Source organism: Pleurodeles waltl, chromosome 2_2 (assembly GCF_031143425.1).
Source record: "Pleurodeles waltl isolate 20211129_DDA chromosome 2_2, aPleWal1.hap1.20221129, whole genome shotgun sequence".
Classification (NCBI taxonomy): Eukaryota; Metazoa; Chordata; class Amphibia; order Caudata; family Salamandridae; genus Pleurodeles; species Pleurodeles waltl.
Genome location: NC_090439.1, coordinates 876,232,533 through 876,257,690, shown reverse-complemented (window position 1 = coordinate 876,257,690; position 25,158 = coordinate 876,232,533). Strand labels below are relative to the sequence as shown.

Here is a 25,158-nt window from a genome sequence, read left to right as displayed (position 1 = left end):
ATCAGGAATATACCGATTGCTGACATCTGTAAGGCAACACCATGGAAATCGTTCCACACATTCACAAGACACTATTGCTTGGATTTAGGCACTCCAGCAGATGTACAGATGTACTGGGAAACCCTGAGACATGTCTGCTGTTATCAAAATATACTTTGTATACTTATGCCAAATATTCTTTCTGTTTTCTTCCTGCTACCCAATAATCCTGTAGATGATACAATTAGCTTGCTACTGTATTGTATCATTTATGACTATCAGTGAAGATCCTGCAAAAGAAAAGAAATGGTTATTTACTTATACTCCTAGTTTTCCATCGTAAGAGTCGTCACTTAAGCCATAAACTTTCCACAGGCTTCCACAGCTGGGAAAGAAAATTTGAAATGAAATTTATCACTGATGCCACTGAAAAGAAGAACTGGCTCTGTGAGATAACTTCCAGTACAGTGCATCATTAGTAGGGTAAGCGACTGTACACTTAAGAGACATTACGCTTTTCTCACATTTCAGTGTAAGCCTATCAGACTGCATTTTTTCCTTTCCTTATACTGTCACTCCTTTCTGGCTTGAACCTGTTTAGTAAGGTTCATCATTGCAAGGAAACAATTTAGTCTCTGGTAAGCTATTGCTGTTGCAGGGCAGATTGGCAGTGACAAGCTGTGTGGCATTTTCAGTGGTCAGTACATCTCTGAAAAGTGCTCCTGGAGCCACACACAGGGTGGAATTATTTAAGTGTTGATGTCTTCAATGAAAATTCCTAATATGCAGAACTAGGGCTACCAATAAGTAACCTTTTCTTCAGTCACAACCTATGAGCTTTCAAATTCCAACGCACCTGACAAACTCCTATCACCATAAGTCTAATCATCCCACCGCACACCTTACCTCCTCATGTGGTGGCCTCCAAACAACTCATCTCCCAGTTCCGCAATACATGAGGTCTCTGTTGCCCCAACATTAACAACTAAAATTGTAACTGGTGTAGTTTCATCCCAACATAGTGTGCCTTGCCCGGTGCATGGCCAGTGTTCCTAAAGGTTGGGATGTTGAGCAACAGGCAACTTTGTGTAGTATCCACATCCCCACCTGAGGTCTCTGTGGCATGATGTCTTACTATAGCAGTACACTTAACTATATCACCCATTCCGGTGCTGTACCGCATTTGCTCACCTACAGTTCTGAGCCAGAGTCCAGATTGCAGTCATTTCATTGTCTGTACTGATTGCAGATTCCCCGAGCCTCCTGTGGTTCTGAATGTGATCTGTTTCAGTGATGCAAAACAGTCAGTACACTACCTCAATGTGTCAGTCATGGGTACCAGCATTGACCTCCTCTCTGACCCACCACCATTGTCACTTGCTGGGGTGGGCCTTCCCCAAAGACCTCAGGCCACTCTAACTGGTCTTAAGTCCTCTAGCCAACCCATAAAACTTCAGGTATGAAGAAATGTAAATCCTTGACCTTAGCAATGACACACAACGTTCTTGACAAACGTGTTGCTTAGTTGAACTCTCATTCTCAGTTCATCTATCTTTTCATCTACAGTCTCTGCTGTTGAAGAGCTGAAGTGATGATTGGAATCAGGAGGATTCTCGCACATTCAGTGGTTTATAGGTTATGGCTGCATGCAGGATCACATCTCTGTCTCTAAAGTAAAGAATGAGGGCAATGTTTGCACTTAGTGTAGGGCCGAGTCGAAATGTGGGCACCGGGTTTCAGTGTGCCCATATAATAGAGAAAAAGTTGGACAGGCTCTCAAGGCACAGATGTTGCAGGATAAGATCTTTAGCAAAAACTTCAATGCTTTGTCCCTCTTTCCTTTCAGGGATTACAACAGTATGGGTGTCGTTGCACCACCATTGGCCCTCTGCATTCTCTGTCTTTGCTGCAATATCACGGAATGGAGCTTGGTTACATTCATCTCCACTTCTGCGTCCCCTGCGAGCTTTTGCATCACTTAATCCAGGTTCCTATTTGGCCAGGGTCTGTAGCCATCCTGTCCATTTTGGTTTACAGTGCCACAATCGATTCCATCACCCCAGTCAGCACATTGCTCATTTTGCAAGTGTTCTCCCCAGGCAGACTCCATTGTGCACAAATGCTTATTATGTAGCACAATCACTCCATATCTTTTTTCAGTGGAAGTCTGGAAAAATCTTTCACCAGGTCATCTGATGAAAGGCAGGATAAAGAGAAGGAATGGAGAAGTGCGAGGGCGAACCAGGAGGGAAAGTAGAAGAGAAGGATCTCCAGCAGCTGGGTGTTTCGGCTTTGAGGTCAAGGCGGGGTTCTTGCTGGAAATCGTTGACTCTGAGTGTTACACAGAAGTAGATGAGCCCCTGCCAGACCAGTGCCTGCTGCCAGAGGCCGCAGTGAGTACCACTCTCCCTAACACCAAGCACCCTAGAGAGGCACCACCTTTGAGCTCCTGTGCCATATGAGGATTCTAGTATGCCATGATCACCAACAAACTCATCACACTTCCTCACATTTGAAGTCCTCCTCAAAGTCTTGTGCATTGATATCAACCAACACTTCGGCACCGGATCTGAAGACGCCCTCTCGGCCACCAATGGCGCTGAGATACTCATGGTTAAAAACCTCGGAACTCAAACATACAGACCAGCAACACTCAGAGCTGAGGCACTGGAGCCAAGATCAAGCGAGCTGAAGCTCACCAACGCTATCTGGGCATTGACCCTCATCAGCTCCTTCCAGGCCACCATCCATAGCCGCAACCTCTGTTGCCTCTGTGGATCTTTTTCTTTGTGTTCAGCGCCCATTTCCTGTTTGGTTTTGTACCTCTTTTTTCCCTTAGCAGGTTGGACTATTTTCGTTGCAGCTCTGCTTGTTCTGCTTGGCTTTTTTCTCCTTCCTGGCGTTCTAGAGAAGTTTGGGGCCTTTCTGTTTTCATTAGTGCTATTTTTATCTTCAGTCAATATTTACCACAATTGCCAAAGAAGGCTTTATCCCCTTAAGTATTTTTCCTCCAAGTTGTGGGCCTCTAAAGAAGACACTTGTAATCTCTCTCATGTATTATTCTGTGCAGGGTGGCACTGTGGCTAATGGGAGGAGTTAACCATTCCTTGAGTAATCTAGAACAAAAATAGCAAACATTTACACAAGCAAATGCAAAAAATTATCACATAGAACATTTCAGACCGACATGCAGTTAAATACATGTGGAGACTGACAAACATACACTCATACATGTTTGAATACAAATTCACTCAACACAGACCGATACAATCATGCTAGATATTCACAGGAAGGAAGACAGACCCTTCATAGACACAAATGTGCAATGTCACTTCTGTATGCGCAGTCACACAAGCCAAATTGGGAAATGTGCAAATGCAGCCATTAAGATGACACCTTCACAAGCACAAATAGACACACAAGCAGTTTAAATTTACAGGTTTGCATAACCATGGACATACAAATGATCTGATAGAAAATTACAGCTACTTTTATGGAATTTCAATATGGTTTGTTGTTTCAGACCTTGGAAAACCATACAATGTAGGTACGAAAGGCGCTATTTTAAACACAGCACTCAGTGCATAAAAGCAGTAAGAGCCACATGTACAAAATTCAGGTTTCAAGGGCAACTCGCAATTTGCAAGTCGCTAAACCTGCAAGTCAATGACACTGTTTGCGATTCCCAATGGGGTCGCAAATGACCTACCTCATGAATATTCATGGGGTAGGTCGCAATTTGCGACCCCATTGGGAATGGCCGCCTTCACAGGGATGGTGGCCTGCTGGAGACAGCAGACCACCATGTCTGTGACTGCTTTTAAATAAAGCAGTTTTTTTTTGTTTTTTTTTTAAATGCAGCCCATTTTCCTTAAAGGAAAACGAGATGCATTTCAAATACAAAAAATGAAAAGTTTTCTTTTCATTTTTTTCAGAGCAGGCAGTGGTCCACTCCACTGCCTGCTCTGAAAAAATATTTTTGCTGCCATTCACAAAGGGGAAGGGGTCCCATGGGGACCCCGTCCCGTTTGCGAATGGGTTAGCACCAGTTTGAAACTGTTGCTGACTGCGATTGTTTTGCGACCACATTTGCGGTCACAAAACAATCCTACATGGGATTGCGACTCGCAATTAGGAAGGGAACACCCAAAAATGGGTCTGTACATCCCAAATTGCATTTTGCACGTTGCAAACGGCCCGATTCGCTGTTTGTGACATGCAAAACGCTTTGTACATGTGGCCCCTTATTACTTCTACATTTACAATATAATTTCACTTATTGACATAACTTACCACATTATACTGTTGTGATTTCACCTAAAACATAATTCATAGTGTACATTTTGTTTTCAAGGTTGTCTAAAAGTGCTTGCAATGTCTCTAGGTGAAATTCATTTTTTCAGTTTCATCTAATCGAAAATCTAATCATAAAATCTTGAATATTCAAACAGTTTACCTCTCATACTTTTTAAAAACACATTTTTATCTTAATCTAAATTTTAGATATTTTTATGTGTGAAATAATTTTCTGATTTGCTTTTAACATGCACGTTAGCCCTTCCAGATATGGCTACCCCATCTGTGCCTGACTGCTGGGCAGCTTGCTTGTGTGGGGGTAAGAGGGCATACGATCTGTAACCCAGGCCGCAATCTGCCAGCCAAACTTCGGGTCTAATGTTGAGTTTTGTAGAGGTATGCTTTACTACATGTGCCCTGGCATACAATGCGCTTAAAATAAGGCAGATGGGAAGGGGTATCCGTCACGTTTGTCACTGAGTAACCTGTCCTCCAAACTCTTTTTTTTAACATCTTTTTATTAATTCAAGCAGGCAGGTAAGCAATCTGCATTTCGCAAAAAAATCCACATTTGGACTTCGGATACCTTATACTACTATCAAAAGAGATTCGCCCCATCCCTCCCACTCCTAGGATCAAAGTGTCACATTAGGGGGTGTTGCCCCTACCACCGTTATTGCAGATATAGTACATGGATTCACCTTATAAGCATTTCATTTACCCCACACTTTCCCCCTACTTCGCTGGCGTCCTCCAGACTCTTAATCAGGCCAGGCTGGCAGCAGTCTATTCACCAGAAGTTGCTCCCGCCTCCATGTCTCCACAATGTGTGGCTAATTCATGACCTCATTGATTCTATCACAGCACGTAGAATGTTTTGTGTGTGCACAGCAGCAGTGCAGTGAATGTTTGAACATCACACTATATGCCCCTATGGAACAGATTCAGTGATTCTGGCTCTGGTACATCTGCTCCTGCAATGCATAATCAGACACTTAGTGGAAACGGGATTGCACTCTTTGATTGTCTGTAGTAAAAATAAGAGAACAATATTTTAATATGTAGTTATGCATTTTGAACAAAACAGGTTTTGCTTTGTTAAAAACATATCCTTTCGCTGGATGTCAGAGAATTTTGAAGGAGCTGCTATCAAGGTAAAGGCAATGCAGAACTAACAGGAGACCCATTTGCAATTAGATTGTTCAGCATTAACGAACAGGCAACTGATTAAACAATAGAAAATAGTTAAAGTCAGAGATTTTTTGAAGCTGCCACCATTGTCCAGACTGCAATTTGAATGTTACAGTTTTTCTTAGTTTTCTTTAGTTTTCACAAAGAGGTTGTTAATTAAACAATGGGCTATTTAGAGTAGTTTGAGGCTGTCATTATCTAAATGCACTGTCATGCTTAGAGACTAATTTGGTGGGGGAGAGGAAATCAGACACAATCTACGGCTTCCTTTGAATGTAATCTGTACAGATTAGTAAGAAATAACATTCTCTTCTTGTGAAATCTGGGATTTTATAGCACTATTTTGTGTACTAAAGGCACTCAAATGTGCCAAATTAACACAAGGACAAACACACACTTAATAAATCAGCAAAGGTCCATTTGTTCATAGTGTATTTAATATTTTCTGATCCTTTCTATTTTTGTTTAGGTGCTCTTTGCCACCTACCTTGCTCCTTCTTCAGTGTGGGACATTGGAGTAGAGCAGTGTGTAAAACGAGACATTTACCAGAAGCTTGACCCACCATTCGAAGATCTCTTTGACTTGGCTGAAGAATACATCCTCACTCTTCTGATGAACCCATGGATACTGATGACAGGATCAGATAGAATGGCATTTGAAAAGGTTCAGTATCAGTGGTTTGCTGCCTTGAGTAACTTGTATGTTTGAGTGATATATATTTTTTTTATTTGGGGAACCTAAGCTAAGGTTCACACATTTTCCTAAAATGGCTGCATTAGGGGAAGAATTTTCAACCTCACTGAGAATCTAAATGTAATATTAATTTGACAGGTCAAATATATTTTTTGGTTAATACTACATTTGGGGTCATTTAGGATTTGGTGGAAGCTGGACATCCTCCAAAAACTGTCAGATGTCCAGTTCACGAATCCTGTGGTTCCACCATCTTATTTATAGAGAGGAAAGATCATAGTTTCTGTTGGTGTTGCCTCTTCTATAAATCATGGCGATCACACACCGGGAGACAATGGCTACCGTCCCTTTGAGAAGGGGGCATATTCCTAACCGTATTGGCTATCCTCCTCCAAGACAAGATGGGGGATTCTACAAGGAGGGGGTCACCTCAGCTCTGGGCACACTAGGGGTGGTCCCAGCTGAGGTGGTCACTCCTCTTTGTGTTTACTAATTTTCCTGTCGGACTGGCCACCAAAAGTAGTGTTGGTCTGGGGGCGGGCATCTCCACTAGCTGGAGTGCCCTGGGGCGGTGTAACAGGAGACATGAGCCTTTGAGGCTCACTGCCAAGTGTTGCAGTTCCTGCAGGGGGAGGTGAGAAGCACCTCCACCCAGAACAGACTTTGTTCCTGACCCCAGAGAGCACAAAGGCTTTCACCCCATGGAGGCAGAAACTTGTCTGTTAGTGGAAAGCTGGCACAGACTGGTCAGCCCTGCACTAGAGGATATGGAGAAATACAGGGGGCATCTCTATGATGCCCTCTGTGTGCATTTTCAGATGAATCAAACACTGGCATCAGTGTGGAGACAATCACTCTCCTCCACCATTGTCTCCAACTCAAGACCCCTTGCATACATCACTTCAGGGGTCACCACATTTGAACACTTTTGGGCAAGGGGGCCACAAGTGGATGATCTGTGGGACATCTATGACACAGATCCCAGCACAGATATTTTTACCTAGGTTGCCCTTCCCTCCTGAGGAAGGGAGAAGGGCGACCTGGGTTATAGCGAGGACAGCAGCCTTCCACAATGAAATTACACAAAGAACCACTGGAAGATGACTTCCTTCTCGACATTCCTCTCACCACTCACAAGGGCACATAGTATTTGCCCATGTTCAATAGTATGATGCAACATACTGACGACATTTTTAAGGACCCCATTAAGCTAGGTTTTTGACACCTAGAGTGGATAAAAAGTACACGTCTACACCATCTGTCTTTTTATTGAACCAATGCTCATTGAACAAATCACACATGGGAGTAAAACAAACATCAATTTTGTATACAGCATATAGGATAGCTTTGTGATCTGCAGCCCATGACCTCCCTGTCAACTTGAATACGGGTTCCTGTTGGTCTGAGAAGACCCAGTCATTGACCACTAGTAACTTCGTTGCCCAGTAGTACTTCAGGATGTCTGGCACTGCAGCGCCTCTGTCATATACTCCCTTTTGCAGTTTGTTCAGCGCAATGCGTGGGGCTCCTCCATTCCACAGCAATATGCAGACCTCATGGTCATTTTTCTTAAATACCTCAGGGAGAATCTGGTATTGTGTATTTTCAAGGACGCCGAGCAGACATGGGAGGGTCATCATTTTGTATAATGCTGCCCTGCCCATTAGGGACAAAGGCAGGTCCCTCCAGTGAGTCCCATCTTGTCAGAGTCTGTCAAGTTGGGGGAGCAGGTTCCTGCGCAGGAATTCCTGCAGGTTTTGGGTGACATAAAGCCCCAGGTATTGGAAACCCTCAAGCACCAGTGGCACCAGGCACTCGGTTGGGAGGTTCGAGGCATTGCCAGATAAGGGAAAGACAAATGACCCAATTAATTATATAGCCTGAGTGGCTCCCGAAGATATCGAACATCTGAAGTATCCTATTAATGGAGAGGGAGGGTTGGGTGACATACAACAGGATATCATCTGCGTAGAGGGAGATGTGCTCTTCCCGTCCTCCCTCCGTCTACACTCCTTGTATTAATGGGTCTTGGTAAAACCAGGCCGCGAGAGGCTCCAGTGCCATTGCAAATATCACAGGGGATACGGGCCACCCCTGATGGGTAACCCTCTAAAGGGAAAATTCACAAGAGACAGCTCCGTAAACCCACACTCTTGCCAAAGGGGAGCGATAGAGGAGTCGGTCCCAGCTACAAAACTTATGCCCTCATTATGAACATGGCGGTAATGACCGCCACGCCGGTGGTGGCAGTCATTACCGCAAACGGCATGGCGGTTCAGACCGCCATATTCTGAACACAGTAGTAGCCAGTTCCCTACTACCCACCGCCAGGCCAGAATCGACCGCCGGGCAGACAGTAGATACTTTCGACTCAGCGGTGGAGGCCAGACCGGTGGTGGGATAATGATCCCATTTCCACTAGGGATTTCCTGGTGGGGTATTAATCCCTGGTGGAAAGCATACAGGTGACAGGAATTCTCATTCCTGTCACCTGTATGTGACACGCCAGGGCCCCCCGTTGCTACTACCCCCTCCCAGTCCCCGAAGGCCCTAGGACTGCCCCCACAGCACAAACCCCCCCCCATACCTCCTCCCTCCAATCTCCCTGTAGGCCTCCCAAAACCTCCCTCACCATTTCCCACCCCGCCATACAGATCCCCCCAAACCCCGACATCAACATGCACCCATATTCCTACATACACACATGCATTCATACATGCAGACACACACCCCCCTTCACAATCGCGCCCCCATGCACTCACACACTTACCGACCCTCCCCCCCCTTCCCTCTTGGACAGCACTTACCTTTTCCATTGTGCTGCTCCAGAAGGGAACGGGCTCCTGGGATGCTGCTCTGTCGGCATCGCCGCGCCTCCATACACCGCCACGCCTATTACTGCATCATTATAGGCGTGGCCGTGTCTGGTCTGACGTGAGAGGGGAGCAACATCCACCCCCGCCACCGACCGCCAACATGGCGCATGGCAGGCCTCACCGCCATCAATGGGGGTGAGCCTCCATGCGTCAGAATATGGCGGGATGCCTGCCGCCACCACTGGCGGTCTTCCGTCAACCGTCAGCATGGTATGTTCATAATGATTGCCTTAAATGTGAAGCCCAGTCTCGCCAGTGTGGCAAAAAGATATGACCGTTCATTGCTGCCAAATGCCATTTTTGGCATCTAGAGTCATTGCTACTGCCCGTTCCGCCCGGAGCAAGCATGTCAAATACATTACGCATATGTGGCATAGAACCGGAGTGGTCCAGGTGTATGAGTGAAGTTATGACCTTTTGCAGTCTAGTCTCCACATTGAGTAATGATCTGTGCTCGACATTGAGTAATGAGATGTGTCTATATGACCCACAGTCCGTTTGAGGCTTACCCTTTTTATGAATGACCATGATGGTGGTGATCCGCAAATCGACTGGAAGGCAGCCCTCTGCTTGTGCTGTGTGGAACATGTCTAGTATTGGCTTAGCTATTTTGTCTGCCACTCCCTTATATAGTTCAACAGGTAGCCCGTTGGACCCCGCCGCCTTCCCTGACTGTATTCCACGAGAGCCTACGTGAGGTTTTCGACCGTCAGGTCTGCCTCTAAAGCCTCCTGTTCCTCACCCGTAAGTGTGGGAGGTGTTATGTGTATTAAAAGGTCTGCACAGTCTTCGTCAGTCATTTTCATTACTGGCATATATAGCCGCTGCAAATGTAGCAGAAATTGCTGTGCTAGTTGTCTGCTGGACACCATGCACGTCATCTACTGCTAGCACCCATGATTAGTCCCTATCTCTCTTTTCCACACAGGCCAGCAGTTTGCCGGCTTTGTCTCCAGTACCATAAGGTCTGCGTTGTATAGCCAGTGCTGGGTCCTTGCTTTAGTTTCTGCTAGCGTCCTTAGATCCTGTTGCCGGAGGTGCAGCTGGTGGCAGCAGTTGGCCTCGGCATCCACCAACGCCTCAGCCTCTAGCGCCGCAATATTTCTCTCTGGCTTCACATTTCGATTTTCTTTTCTTGTTTTCCCCGCTATCAACATCTGAGCCTGTCCCCTCACCACCTTCTTGTATGCCTTCCATAATGTACAGGCTGAATTGACTGTCCCCTGGTTTTCTGCAAAATGGGATTCTGTATTCTGTCAAAGCTTCTCTTTAATACCCTGATCTGGGAGATACCATGGGTCTAGTCTAGGCTGCAGAGTACTGTCTCGTGGTGGTCCAGCCAGCGTGACCCCCACTGGAGACTGATCTTGGATGCCCCTTGCATGATGTGTCTCCATTCTGAAATAGTGTAGGTCATGCAGTGGATGAGTATGCAGTTCAGGCGGAAGAAACTTCTATGTGCGAATGAAAAGTATGTGTATTGCCTCTGAGTGGGGTGGTGTTCTCTCCAGAGATCCAGGAAACCCAATGCGTCCGAGAAGGTCTTCAGTGGACCCAATGTGGTTTGGGGGGTTGCCGCCACCATCCTGTCCTTTCCCAGGTCAAACACTGCATTCATATCACCTCCCAGTATAAGCAATCCAGGCAGAAATTCTGGGAGCGTCCTGGCATGCAGCCTATGTGGCATATAGATTGAGCATATATTGAAAGTGAGCCCCTCTCATGTCCCCGAAAGAGCTGCAAACCGCCCAGGAGGTCATGCCACAGGGATAAGTGGGAGTGACTTCTTGACTAAAATGCCAGTTTCCCTTGCGTCTGCTGTGTATCCCGTGTGTACCAGAAGCGTATAACCAAATCTATCAAGGGCCTTGTAATGGTTTTCACAGAGGTGTGTTTCCTGGAGTAGTACCAGATCAGGGGCATGGTGACACAGGGGCCGAAGCACTAATGTACGCTTAATCTTCCCACCCAGACCATTAATGTTCCATGACCAGATATTGAGCCCTTCTCTGACTGGTTGGATTAATATAGTAGCCACAGTAAGTCTGTGTGTATTTAAAATGGGTATATACCAGCATGGAGCTAGTTGGAATCCCTGCGGTGGTCTCCTGGTCCCCGTTCCTTCCGATTTGCATAGCAGTGCAGATGAGCAAGTAGAACGTGGAGGTAAACAATTGTAACAACCCCTCAAAATCCCGACACCCTGTCATCCTGCAATGTGAGTTCAAAACCACCCACATTCTAAATTTGCAGAGGGCCTGTCGCCAGCCCTTTTTTCATCAAAGGTCAATTACCTCCAGACACTCTAGTTGCCACTATAGCATGTAAAAGGGCCAAATCCCAAGCCACTGGAGACACACTGCCTCCAGATACAGAGAGCAAGCGCATTGACAATGCAGAGAAAAGGGTTTTAGCTTGAGCTGCCAACCATTGGTGCAGTGCCGATTCCAGGTTCTCTTAGTACGGTAGATAGAGCTCACAGGAAGAAACTGAAGAATTGCTTCAGTTCCTCCCAGAGGTGCACAGAAAAAGCAGTCAAAACTGGTCGCTGACGGGCAAACTATCACTAACACTTCCATACGCGGTACCCTCAATCCGGCAGGCACTGGAGTACGGGGAATCAATACTAGTATTCTCCTGCGGTGTCATGCCTGCCTCAGGATTTGTGGTTTTAAACCAGAAGTTCAACAGGCTGTTCTTAACTTGCCTTTTGATAAAGAACACTTGTTTGGTCCACAAGTAGATTGCACGCTGGAGAAAATTGAAAAGGATACAGAGACTGCTAAGGCTATGGGAGAACGACAAACACCACACCCGGGGGACTTTTTGTCGCCCACCCTATACTAGGGCCTATACGTCTATCTCTGCAGAAGCATCCACTTCACAATAAAAGCAGCCACAAAGTTCCTACTACGAAAGCTACTACCGTGGCTAAATTAGAGACAACAAGGGTAGAGGTATGGATTCCTCCCCTCACGGAGCAACACACTCCGCCAAGCAGTGGCTACCCTATACTACCCCCCAACCACGCAACACCTGTCTGGGGCCAACTGCAACTTTTCCATCCAACATGGCTTTCCATCACCACAGACAAGTGGGTGTCATAGCTATAGGACCCGTTCCCCTTCGACATCAGGGCTCAGGGGCATACTCTAATCACCAAAAAGAACGAGTCTTTAAGGTCAATCTTAGATCTCAAGCCTTTAGAGAAATACATCCTATAAGAGTACTTCCATATGGTCACCTTCCAGGATGTCATTCCACTTCTTCCACGGGGCAACTTTATGGCAACACTAGACCTAAAGGACACCTACTTCCAGATACCAATACATCCAGCTCATCGCAAATATTTTAAGATTTGTCATAGAGCACAAACTTTACCAGGTCCAAGTTCTTCCATTTGGGGTAACCACCACACCTTGAGTGTTCACCAAATGCCTAGAAGTGGTCGCTGCTCATCTGCGCAGACAAAATGCCCTCATACCTGGATGACTGGCTTATAAAATCCAACACCCATCATCAGTGTCAACAGCACACACAGATGACATTAGATCTTCTCCACAGCTTAGGGTTTGCCAACAACATTCCCAAGTCTCACCTGCAACCACTACAGGTTCAACCACACTTCGGGACAATTCTAAACACAGTTAGTATTAACCTATCACACTCGCACAAGAATTCAAAACTTTCAGGCAACATTGCCCCACTTTCAGGCAAACCAGCAACTCACAGTGAGGAAGGTTGTGGGTCTGCTAGAGATGATAGCATCCTGCAGTGCCATAGTTCCCAAAGCAAGATTGCACATAAGTCCGTTACAGGAATATCTAGCTCATCAGTGGTCTCAGTCACAGGATCAGTTGGAGGATCTAGTGTTGACAGACCATGACACTCACCGTTCTCAGCAATGGTAGAACACCAACAACCTATTGAAGGGGTGGCCTTTTCTCGACCCTGTTCCCCACATCATACAACAGAAGCATCACAGATTGGGTGGTGTGCGCACTTATAAGACTTCACAGTACAGGGCCTCTGGGATGCCAAGCATCAGTCTCGACCACTCGCAATCCGGCTTCCGAGCAAACCACAGCACCGAGACCGCCCTCATCGCAGCCACTGACGGCATCCGAGCCTTGCTCGACAACGGGGAAACAGCGGCCCTCATCCTCCTAGACCTCTCCGCAGCGTTCGACACGGTCTGCCACCACACCCTAGTACAGCGCCTCAGCAACATCGGAATCCAAGAGAAGGCCCTAGATTGGATCATTTCATTCCTCGCCGGAAGAACCCAGAGAGTCCGCCTCCCCCCGTTCAGATCCGAGGCCACCGGAGTCATCTGCAGTGTACCACAAGGATCATCACTCAGCCCCACCCTCTTCAACGTCTACATGAGCCCCCTCGCAGCCATCGCACGCCAACACAACCTCAACATCATCTCCTACGCCGATGACACCCAGCTGATCCTCTCCCTCACCAACGACCCAGCCACCGCCAGAACCAACCTCCACGAAGGGATGAAAGACGTGGCCGAGTGGATGATGAACAGCCGCCTGAAACTGAACTCAGACAAGACGGAAGTCCTCATCCTTGGACCATCTCCCTCTGCTTGGGACGACTCCTGGTGGCCCCCCGCCCTGGGCAGCGCGCCCAAACCAACAGACCACGCACGCAACCTGGGCTTCATCCTGGACTCCTCCCTTTCGATGACCAGACAAGTCAACGCCGTCTCATCATCATGCTTCAACATCCTACGCATGCTCCGAAAGATCTTCAGATGGATCCCCACCGAAACCAGGAAAATGGTCACCCAGGCACTGGTCACCAGCCGTTTGGACTATGGTAAGACCCTCTACACCGGAACCACAGTCAAACTACAGAAAAGACTCCAACGCATCCAGAACGCCTCCGCACGACTCATCCTGGACATCCCCCGTCACAGCCACATCTCCGGACACCTGAAAGACCTGCACTGGCTCCCCGTCAGCAAAAGAATCACGTTCCGACTCCTCACCCACGCACACAAAGCCCTCCACGACCTGGGCCCCAGGTACCTCAACAACCGCCTGACCTTCTACACTCCCATCCGTCAGCTACGTTCTTCCAGCCACGCCCTCGCTGCTGTTCCACGCATTCGAAGAGCCACCATGGGAGGAAGATCCTTCTCCTACCTAGCAGCCAAGACATGGAACTCCCTCCCCATCCACCTCCGTCTTACCCAAGATCACCTCTCCTTCAGGAAGCATCTCAAGACCTGGCTATTCGAGCAGTAGCGGTTCCCCCTTCCCCTAGCGCCTTGAGACCCTCCGGGTGAGTAGCGCGCTTTACAAATAGACTGATTGATTGATTGAGTCTCGCCCCATCAACTACCTTGAGCTTCGAACTGTTCACCTTGCATTGAAAGCATTCCTACCTCACCTCACTCACAAGGTTGTCCTAGTCCGAACAGACAATATGACAGCCATGTATTATCTACAAAACCAGGGGGCGGACACAGTCTTTCACTGCTGGCACACTTGTCAGACCATCTGGAATTGGGCTGTACATCACAATATTCGCCTGTTAGCAGAATACCTTCTGGGAATTGACTACTTTGCAGACCTGCTCGGCAGGATGCAGCAACAGGTCCACAAATGGGAACCCTACCCACAAGTCCTAACTACCATACTTCCAAAAGTGGGGGTTCTCTCAAATAGTCCTTTTGGCCAAAGCAGAAAACTCGAAATGCCCAAACTTTGCCTACAGGTTCTCACACCCACTATCCAAGGGCAACGCACTATGGATGAGTTGGTCAGGGATATTTGCCTCTGCTTTTCCACCTCTCCCTCTCCTTCCATTTCTGGTTTGGAACGTCTCTCACAATGAAGCATCAGCCTTGGTTCACAACTGTACTAGACCTCTCTGTAGTTCTACCCGAGAATCTCCCTAGCAGGCCGGATCTTCTCACTCAGAATCACGGACAAATCAGACATCCAGATCCCAAAACTCTCAACCTAACAATTTAGCTCCTGAGATCATAGAGTTTGGCTAACTTACCTTAGCACCAGAATGTATTGGCATTCTTAAGGAAGCACGTAGAGCCACCATTACAGCCTGTTATTCAGCAAAATGGAAATGTGATGCCATTAAAAACAAATTGACCCCTTCAAAGCTAAAGTGCAAGACATTGTCTGCTGCTACTTCACTTACAAAAGGCAAATTTAGCATACACTGAAGAGCTGTAAGCATACACTTCTATATGCTTACATCTCGCTGCAATGGCTGCCCACCTCCAAAATAGACAGCACCTCTCTGTGTTCACAATTCTAGTTATCAAAGCCTTTACAGAAGGACTGAAACGAGTTATTCCACCAACGTTCCCCCAGCACCTTCCTGGAACCTTAATATCGTTCTTACCAGACTCATGGTCCCCCATTTGCACCTCTGTGCTCACGCCCTCTTCAGTTTCTTTCTTGGAAGGTGGCATTTTTAGTCACCACCACTTCACTTAGGCATATTAGTGAGCTCCAATCTTTAACCTTAGAAGAACCATTCTTCCAAATACACAGAGACAAGGTGGTCCTCTGCACCATCCTACATTCCTACCTAAGGTAGTATCTCAATTTCACCTCAACCAATCCATTGAATTGCCATTTTTTTCCCTCAACCATATTTTGTTGCAGAAAGAGATCTTCATACATTAGGTATAAAAAGAGCATTTATGTTCTAATTTGATAAAACTAAAACTTTTCCGAAAGTCTAAGCAACTTTTTGTTGCCTTTTCACCACCACGCAAAGGGAACCCTATATCCAAATCAGGTATAGCCAGATGGATAGACTTGCTAAGGCTAAAATATCTTTACCTGTTCCTCCCAAAGCGGGACCAACCATGGCTTTTTTAGGAAATATCCCCATAGCTGACATGTAAGGCACCTACATGGTCCACACCACACACTTTCACCAAACATTATTTTGCGGATGTTTTAGCACTCCAGCAAACCAATGCAGGTCAGGCACTGCTCCATACTCTTTTTCAAACCGCTGCAACACCTACAGGTTAGCCACCACTTCTGAGGGGGACTGCTTTACTATCTATGAGGAACATGTGTTTCTACAGCCACACATGCAATCAAATAGAATATGTTACCCTGTAAGCATCTGTTCGTGGCACGTAGTGCTGTAGACTCATATGTGCCCACCCTCGGAGACCTGTGGCCGTTGCAGTTATTTATATTTGCTACTTATACATTCAGCGTGGTCATCACATTATTTACACATACTATACGCTCCTTTCTCACCTGCATGTGGGAAAACAATCCAACAATGGAGTTGATGCCCATGCGCATTATCACAGAGAGGAGGAGTCACTCAACCTTGTGACTCGAAAGACTTCTTTGAAGAAAAATAACTTGTTCAACTCCAGACCCAACACTAGGTCACAGTAGTATGCAGAGCATGTGAATCTACAGCACTACATGCCCCGAACAGATGCTTACAGGGTGAGTGACATATTCCTTATTCCCCATCCAGGAATGTACTGTACTGAACCCTCCTTGACATTGCAGAAATGACTCTAGATTGTATCTATCTGGAAGTGGTGCAACTTGATGTTGTGCATTCTGCAGCATATTAAACTAATTGTGATGGAGAGAATAAACTTTGTTTGTGGTTCCAGAAAATCACTGCTCTGCTTGTCAGGAACACAGGTGTTGCAAAGTAATTCACTCATCCGGTAATCAGAAACATGGGGTGTGTCAGGGAGAGGACAGGTACAGTGGTTGCACCTGTGCACTTCCTCTACCCCCATGTTGCATCTTAAATATGATATTTGTAGTAACCAGTGGAGTGCTGGCAGTAAAACAAGCTATTCTCCACAGTGCATCTCATGTTTTTTTCTTGTAGTTAGATATGGGGCCAGCAGGACACACTACAATTACTAACCATAACTACCGCCAAACAATGCCACCGTAACTTATTTCAATTAAACTACCTTTTTAAAGAAAGTTATTTAACCTACTGTTAATCTTCCTTTTACATAGCGTTTAGGAATACAGCAGCCCAGCTTCAGGAACATATTAATAGACAAGGGCAGCCAGTTTGGTCTCCAGTCTTGGTAGGCCATTAATTAAGAGTATGTTGTGAGGCTGGTTGACCGGATTTGTGATCTTTGTCATTGCTGATCCTTCTGCAATCTTAAGCATGTAGTTGGCATGCCGTTCTTTGGACCACCTGGTCTTTCATCCAATTTGTTACCAAGCCTAAAAAGTGAAAATTGGTGGCATCTGTAACAGTAACATCTGTAACAGTAACTGTAGCGTTCCCTGTTGGAATCGCCAATAACCTCTGTAGCCTTTGCAATTTAGTGATATTGATCCATATATTTCTCTCATATTCTCATGTGTGCAATACCTGCCAGTTTTTTGCAATCTGCTGGCAACACACATCGATATTTGTATACTTCAGTATCATAGCAGATAAATAAAAGTAAAAATTAAAATCACTCATTTCTCCAAGATATATTATGGTACACACAGTATTGTTGTGCCAGGTGGTTGCTCCCTCATCTTTTGTGATTGGTTTCTTTGAGTTATTGTGCTGATGTGCTCATATACGTGCACCTGTGCTCTGGGAGTGCTCTGGTATAAAAGTCTATGAGCAATACCCCCAAATTTAAGGTGTTGCTCTCTGTTGAACAAGGGTAGTTACCCTGAGACACAGATCTTGAGATACCCTGCAGTGGTTCCACCAAAAATGGTTAATACCAGGAACTTTCAACTAAAGTGAGGGTTATTATGCAATTCGTTTACCATTGTGTGCTAGTACGTGAATTGTGTGCTAGTGTGTCAGGCACTGTGCTCCCTACCCAATTTATGATAAGCTCTTTTGAGTTCTTGCGCTGACTAGCACATTGGGATTCACCTGCACTCTGGGAGTGGTACAGAAACCTGAGAAGACTGTGAGCAGCATTGTCAGCAATCTCACATTTAAGGTGCTACTCTGTGCTGAAGAAGGACAAATATCCTGAAACTGTCTAGGGAAACCCAGCGCTGGCTGCACCAAAAATGGTGAATACTAAAGATTTCCAGCTAAAGTGATTGTTACCATGCATTGCATTTACCACAATGCATCTGGGAGTTGTATGCTGGTATGCCAGGCAGTGTTCTCTCCCCCCACCTTTTGTAAATATCACCAGAACTCTGAAATTGGAATATAGTTCACTCTTTATCTGTTTTGTATTTTTTTGTGTTACATATTTATTTTTAGATGCTTAGTTAGAAAAGTCTGTTTTCTTCAAAGCACAGCTAACAATGGGCACTGATTGTAATAAAGATGCTTGGGTTTGCTTTTCATGAATAAATTGTTGATAAAACATTAGACAATGGTAAGGACCGAGGACTTATGCAATTTTGTAGCAGCTGCATTCACCACATAATTATAAATTTACCATATTTGCCACATAATTTGCAGACTTCACAAAAAATGTTTCTAGCTAAAATGAATGGACATAATACTGCAAAGAATGTGCCACAAAATGTGGGTTTCTGCTGCATAATTTAGAACTTGCTTGTTAGAAATTGGGGTATCTAGTTGGCTGAGGTATGCACCCTGTCCAAGTAGGGACCACAATCCTAGTCAAGTTAAGTCAAATGCACACCTTAATTAATGGTGTGCTCACCCTCTGGTAGCTTGGCACAGAGCAGTCAGGCTTAACTTAAGAGGCAATGTGTAAAGTATTTCTGCAACACTTAAAACAGCAAAACAGTGAAAAACACCACACAAAAATAATCCACATCACGTTAGAAAAATAGATCCTAAATTATTGAACAAAACAAGACCACAACAACAAAGATCCAATAAGTAGAAGTTGAGGTATGAATTTTAAAAGAATATCTGCAACTGTAGTGCTTAAAAGATTAAATCGCCAACCAGTGCTATCTGGTCGCGTTAGACCAAAGCAAATCTAAAATTCAGGCCGACCACAATGGAGCACGGACCAGCTACAGGGACCAACCTTGTCCTGCTGAAACAGTACCTTCTATGGATGGATGGTGGCATCGACGATGATGCATTGGTTCCGATTTGCACAGTCCAGGGATGCCTCATCGTTGAGCTGCGCAGTTGACGATCTTTATGCAGGGATGCAGCGGCGAACCCTTTGGGATGAAGGCAATGTGTCATCATTGAGCTGTGCAGCTGGCAATACGAAGATGATGCCCAAGGCTGATGGTGATGGTTGACCCTGAGCTACGCAATCTGAGCTGCAAACTCCTGATCCTCAGTGGTGATGCATCAGCGTTGAGTTGGGAATCAGTGGGTCAGATAAGCACAGTTACAGTGATCCATGGATTATCTTAGAACACAACTGCAGAACCCACCTTTAGTGGCCCAGGACTGGATTGGCACCATTTGGCATGGTAGGCCTCACAGTTGGCAGAGTCCAGACGATGTAGCAGGGATTAGTGAAGTCTTTGATGTCCCCGAGACTTCAAAACAGGAGGCAAGCCAGCAAGCCCTTGGAGTCACTTTGGTTCTGGGGATGAAGAGATACAGGTCCAGTCCTTCTCACTTTCAGGCAAGGAGGGCAGCAGGCAGCAAGGTAGGCACACCAAACCAGGAGTCCAGCAAAGTCCCAGCAGGGTGACAGTCCCCTTAGCAGCACAACCGTCCTTCTTCCTGGCAGAATGTCCTCAGGTCCAGAGGTGTACTGAGTTGGTTGGGGCGGGGTCCAATACTTGTTCCCAGTTGTGCCTTTGAAGTGGGGGAGACTTCAGAAAGAGGCCTTTGAAGCACACAAAGTCCCTGTCTTTCCTTTCCTGGCACCAGACACACTACAGGGGGCTATGCAGCTCTTTGTGTGGGGACAGGCACAGCCTTATTCAGGGACAAGTGTCCGCTCCTCCCTCCCATCCAGCCCAGGAAGACCCATCAGCCTGGTTATGGCCTGTAAATAGAGCACCTGAACTCCCTTTGTGTGTGACTGTCTAGAGGTAATACACAAGAGCCTGGCTGTCATCCACCCAGATATGTATTCAAAAACGGGCAGAGGCACAGAAAGGTTAAAGTAAGAAAATGCCAACTTTCTAAAAGTGGTAATTTCAGACTTGCAGCTTAATTCTGATTTTAAACTGTGAATCCAGTGACACCAAACTTGAGATATCCATCTGGTTCCAACTGGAAGTGATAATTATAAAATGTAATAAGGTAATCCCAGTGTTAACCTGTTGGAGAGATAGGCCTTGCAGTTGTGAATAATGAATTTGAGTTTTTCACTACCTGGACATATAAAACTTAAAACTACATGTCCAACATTTTAAATACATTGCACCCTGCCCTTGAGGCTGTCCATAGCCTAACTTAGGAGTGACTTATATGTATTCAAAAGCAATGTTTGGGCCTGGTAAGAGCATTAACTTGCCAGTTCGACATGGCAGTTTAAAACTGCACCTACAGACTCTGCAAAGGCAGGTCTGAGTCATGTTTAAAAGGCTACTGAAGTGGGTGGCGCAGCCAGTACTGCAGGACCACCACTGAAATGTAATTTACAGGCCCTCAGTCCATGTTGTGCACTTTACTAGACATGTATAAGTGAATTAAATATGCAATTGTAACATGTTTTAGGGAAAGAGCACATGCACTTTATCACTGGTCAGAAGTGGTGAAGTGGCCAGAGTCCTAAAGCCAGCAAAACGAAGTCAGCAAAACAGGACGTCAGAAGGCAGAAAGTGAGGAGCAGCCACCCTTAGGATGCCAGGTCTAACTGCTCCATGATCCTTCATGCCACATTATGCTTGTTGCCCTGACAGTGGTAATGCTCTGCAGAGTGGTTTGGAGGTGGTCAATGTGACAATAGAAATCTATATATCACAGGCCACTATGAAGTATTTCCCATATTTCGTGGCTAAGTGTAAAACATGGGTTATTATACCACTGCATTTTTGTGCAAACATTTAAAATATATTTATAAGCCCTCTTCTTCTGTCTTGGTCTTCTTAGGTTCTCTTTACGAGTGTTAGTTGTCTTCCAAGCACTTCAATGGCTGAATGCTAGTGAAATGTCCACGTGAAAAGAGGTTATTTGCCATGTCTGAGTGCAACACCTAATCCTGGGTTTCTTGCAATCTTGGCAAGGTTGTATCATCTATAGGCTTCACTGCTGTGCAGGCCTGGCAGCTGTGGCTCAGCATCACATGCTCCAGAGTTGAGTTTAAGTGTAAAAATAGACGCAAAAAATATTTACAGATATTACTGGCAAGAGATGCAAATAACAAAGCAGGAACCACAAAGCAGTCCATCTAAACATGTCAACATATCTTGGGCGTAAATTTAAGATCTGTTGCGTGGAACACTAGTCCAGGAGCAAGCGAGGAGTGCCTATGGATTCCAGGGTTTCGAGAACACAGTGCTCTGAAGAAGGCTTTCTCAAGAGCTTCCCCTGAACATTGGAGCCCTCTGCTCTTTCAAGTTAGGAAGAATGCATGCAAATGTGTCTCTCGAGGCCCCGGAGTACTGTTGTGTTTTTAAGGTTGGTTGACATGCAGCTTTGATATTCTTCATGGGCATTGTGATCAGATTGACTGTAAAAATGAATGCTTACCTTATACCTATTGCCATGCGTGGCAGTGGAAACTCTTAAAATGGCCAGCACTGTATAATCTTCAAATGACTGACCCATTGTTCTGTGCTTATGCATTTACTACTAGTGTGTGGCTTGTTATAACCTGATACTCAGTGTCTGTGCCTTTTTCACATTTTTTAAGTGCTATATTGCCTTCTGCCAAGTTTGAACGGAATAAAAAATAACATTAAAAAACACCTTTGGCCTTCCGAGACCTGATATGTTCCACATACACTTCGCTGTGACATGGTGTTAAGCTATTCCCTTTCTAGCAAAGAACCTTGTTTCGGATTTAATCACATCAGAAATGTATTCAAGCCTTATCCAAATGTTTGTTCCTTCGATGGCCTACGATACTCTATAAAGAAACCAGCTTTGTTGACCTGAAAAACTTACTAAGTTGTCCAATGTAATATTCTCAACCTCATTAAGTTCTCCCTGCGTCCAGACGTTCTTGGTTGTCAATGAGGAAAGTTAAAGAAAGGTCAGTGCCAACACCTCACTGATGCATTTGCGTCCTTAAGATGAACAACCCTGACGTTAGTCTCTATCTAACCTTTTATGTGGAGGCAAACCGCAATGCCAAAAAATTACATTTTACTGGAAGTTGCTGAATTTGACAGACTGACACATACGTATGATTCTGGCACATCATTCTTGATACCTCAAGGAAAGTGTGTGGTAAAACTGTTCTCCACAATTTTGAACTATTATGTTGCTGCTGATTCCTTATGACCACTGTGACATCAAAGCCCAAATCAACATCTGTCTGCTTGCAACTCTGAAGGGCTCGCAATGTACATCTTGTAACTCACAATGACAGTTACAAATTGCGCTGTTCCTTGTGAATTATTACTTTGCATTCCCAAGACCAGCTGTGCACGCTTTACAAATGAAAATACTATTGTGCATCAACCTGAGTTTTTTTTTTTACCCCCTAGCATAATGTGTTTCCTATCAAAATTGACTAGACTAGAGTTGTTTGAGAGCTGGGGGAGTTCTCTTCAGTCTCACACCTTGCCATTTTGCCATTTCCCTTTTTTTCAGCCGCCAATTAATAAACATCTGATCTATCAAAACTCGTAATGGGTTTCACTAGACATTTGGTGCTCCTGCAGGGAATCATTCAAGGAAATGTTTCTTTACTTGCACAGTTTGTATGGGTGAGTGATTTTTGGCAAAGCTTATATTTGTGAGAACATGAAACAGGCTCTTCTTTCCAGTTTAATGAGGTACTGCAGTTGGATCTTAAGTCGGAGACATTAGTCCCCATAACTTGCTTTTTCTCTATTGGCAACATACTCAATAGCCATTATTCACTGGCCGATTGCCCTCTAAGCTTTCTGCAATGATATCACATGATATGTGCTGATGACATCTCCTGTTATTTTATTAGGTGGAGCTTGTGGAGGAGACTCGTCAGCTGGACTCGGTGTATTTCAGAAAGCTTCAGGCACTGTATGAAGATAGTGCGTCCAAGAAAGATGAGGTACCAAAGTGCTTTCTAGCATCAACAAACCTATTCCTGCCGTAGGCAATTAACACTTTGTAGTTTACCGCTAAGTAAACAGAACTGCTTTTGGTCCCTCTAAACCACTTTGCTTACCCAGAGCTGAATTCACTTCTACGCAGAAACACACTTAGCAGCCATTACATTATTTACTTTGTGAGGAGTGATGTTAAACTGTCCTGAAGCTTATGGCAGAAGAGCAAATCTCCACAAGCACTATAGCCATTGGGCACACCTGCCACACTTTTATCTGAACACTTAGCTTTATCCAAAAAAGTAGATCATGTAACCTGCAGTTCATTTGGCTGACTGCAGCCTTTGGTCCTATGTGGTTGATACAAATGAATGCATTGTAGAAGATTTGCTGCAGACTTTGCAACATTTTACAAATTGATATATCATTGTCCAGGGAATTTGAGAAGATAAACATTTTTAACCTATCCTCCAGAAACCAGACGTGTTGGTGATGAATGAATGTGCATGGAGAAAACATAATTTATGTAGGTTTTATTTAGTTCTTCACAATATGATCATGTTAAAATAGTTTCCATGCATTGTCATGGGGCATAATCTGCCCACCTTATAGTAATAATTATACTTATATATACTTATCTAGGACCAACTTTTCCCGTAGATGAAGCACTTTTTGTTTTGCTAATAATGTTGGCGTCATTTGTCGAATATTCCCCAAAATGTTAAAACTAATAGGCAGATAAGTTGAGCTGCTGTCTAGAAACTTTCAGGTTGATTCGTCAAGCAGGGGCCGAAAAAAAGGGTTTGGGCTGCTTCCATAAATGCTTAGTTCGATGGCATCTGTCGCTGTAGATACGCATGTTTTGCAATAGCTCGCCATCTGGTGTTGGGCCGGAGTGTTACAAGTTGTTTTTCTTCGAAGAAGTCTTTCGAGTCACGGGACCGAGTGACTCCTCCTTTTGTCTCCATTGCGCATGGGCGTCGACTCCATCTTCGATTGTTTTTTTTCCGCCATCGGGTTCGGACGTGTTCCTGTCGCTCCGAGTTTCGGAACGGAAAATTAGCTAATTTCGGAAGATTTTCGTCGGTATTGTTGCGTTCGGGATCGGCGTACTTAGATTCCACACCGCATCGAAGATCGAAGAGCTCCGGTGCCCTTCGGGGTAGTTTTTCGATCCCCCGTCGGGGCCTGGTCGGCCCGACCGCGTGCTGAAGAACGCCGATGGAACGGACCCCGTTCCGTTTCTGCCCCAAATGCCACAATAAATACCCCTATACAGACCAACACTTGGTCTGTAACCTGTGCCTGTCACCTGAGCACAGTGAAGACACCTGTGAGGCCTGTCGTGCGTTCCGGTCCCGAAAGACACTCCGAGACCGTCGAGCCAGAAGACTTCAGATGGCGTCCGCGCCGACAGCCCACCGAGAGTTCGAGGAGCAGGAAGAGGAAGGTACCTTCTCGATCCAAGAATCGGACTCCGAAGGATTCGACGATACACAAACCGTGAGTAAGACGTCGAAAACCACACAGAGAAAGATTTACAAGGCCCAGGGGACGCCACTGCCATCCGGCCATGGCTCCACCCATAAATTCGGTGACCGACCGTCGGCACCGAAAAAGGCCCAAACAGTGCCGAGGTCGTCCGACTCCGGTCGAGACACCGGCACGCAGCCTTCTCGGGACCGAGAAAGTGCTGGAGACAAGCCTCGACACCGAGATGCCGGTGTGGACACGGCTCGACGCCGAGACAGCGGCACCGAAGAAGGTCGACGCCGAGAGGTTTCGGCCCCGAAAAAGAAAAAAGTCACCTCGGAGCCGAAAAAACACGCAGACAGGGTTTCGATACCGAAACAAACTGCAAGCGACCCAGCTTCAGGCTCTTATACAGAAGAGCACTCGCTAACCTCCCAAATGCAAAAGCATAGGTTTAAGGAAGAGCTACAAGCAACTGATGTGGACCATACGCAAAAGCGTATCTTCATACAGCAGGGGACAGGAAAAATAAGCACCCTTCCCCCCATTAGGAGAAAGAGAAGGTTGGAGTTCCAGA

General features: G+C 45.6%; 1 protein-coding gene across 2 annotated transcripts in view; it reads left to right on the top strand.

Annotated features, from left to right (window-relative positions):
- RGS22 (regulator of G protein signaling 22) overlaps window positions 1-25,158 on the top strand; it is a 742,354-nt gene that overhangs the window by 365,241 nt on the left and 351,955 nt on the right. For both annotated transcript variants that reach the window (XM_069220550.1, XM_069220549.1), the window contains exons 15-16: window positions 5,936-6,130; window positions 23,021-23,113. In XM_069220550.1, the coding sequence (XP_069076651.1) occupies window positions 5,936-6,130; window positions 23,021-23,113 (288 nt within the window). The remainder of the gene's footprint in view (window positions 1-5,935; window positions 6,131-23,020; window positions 23,114-25,158) is intronic.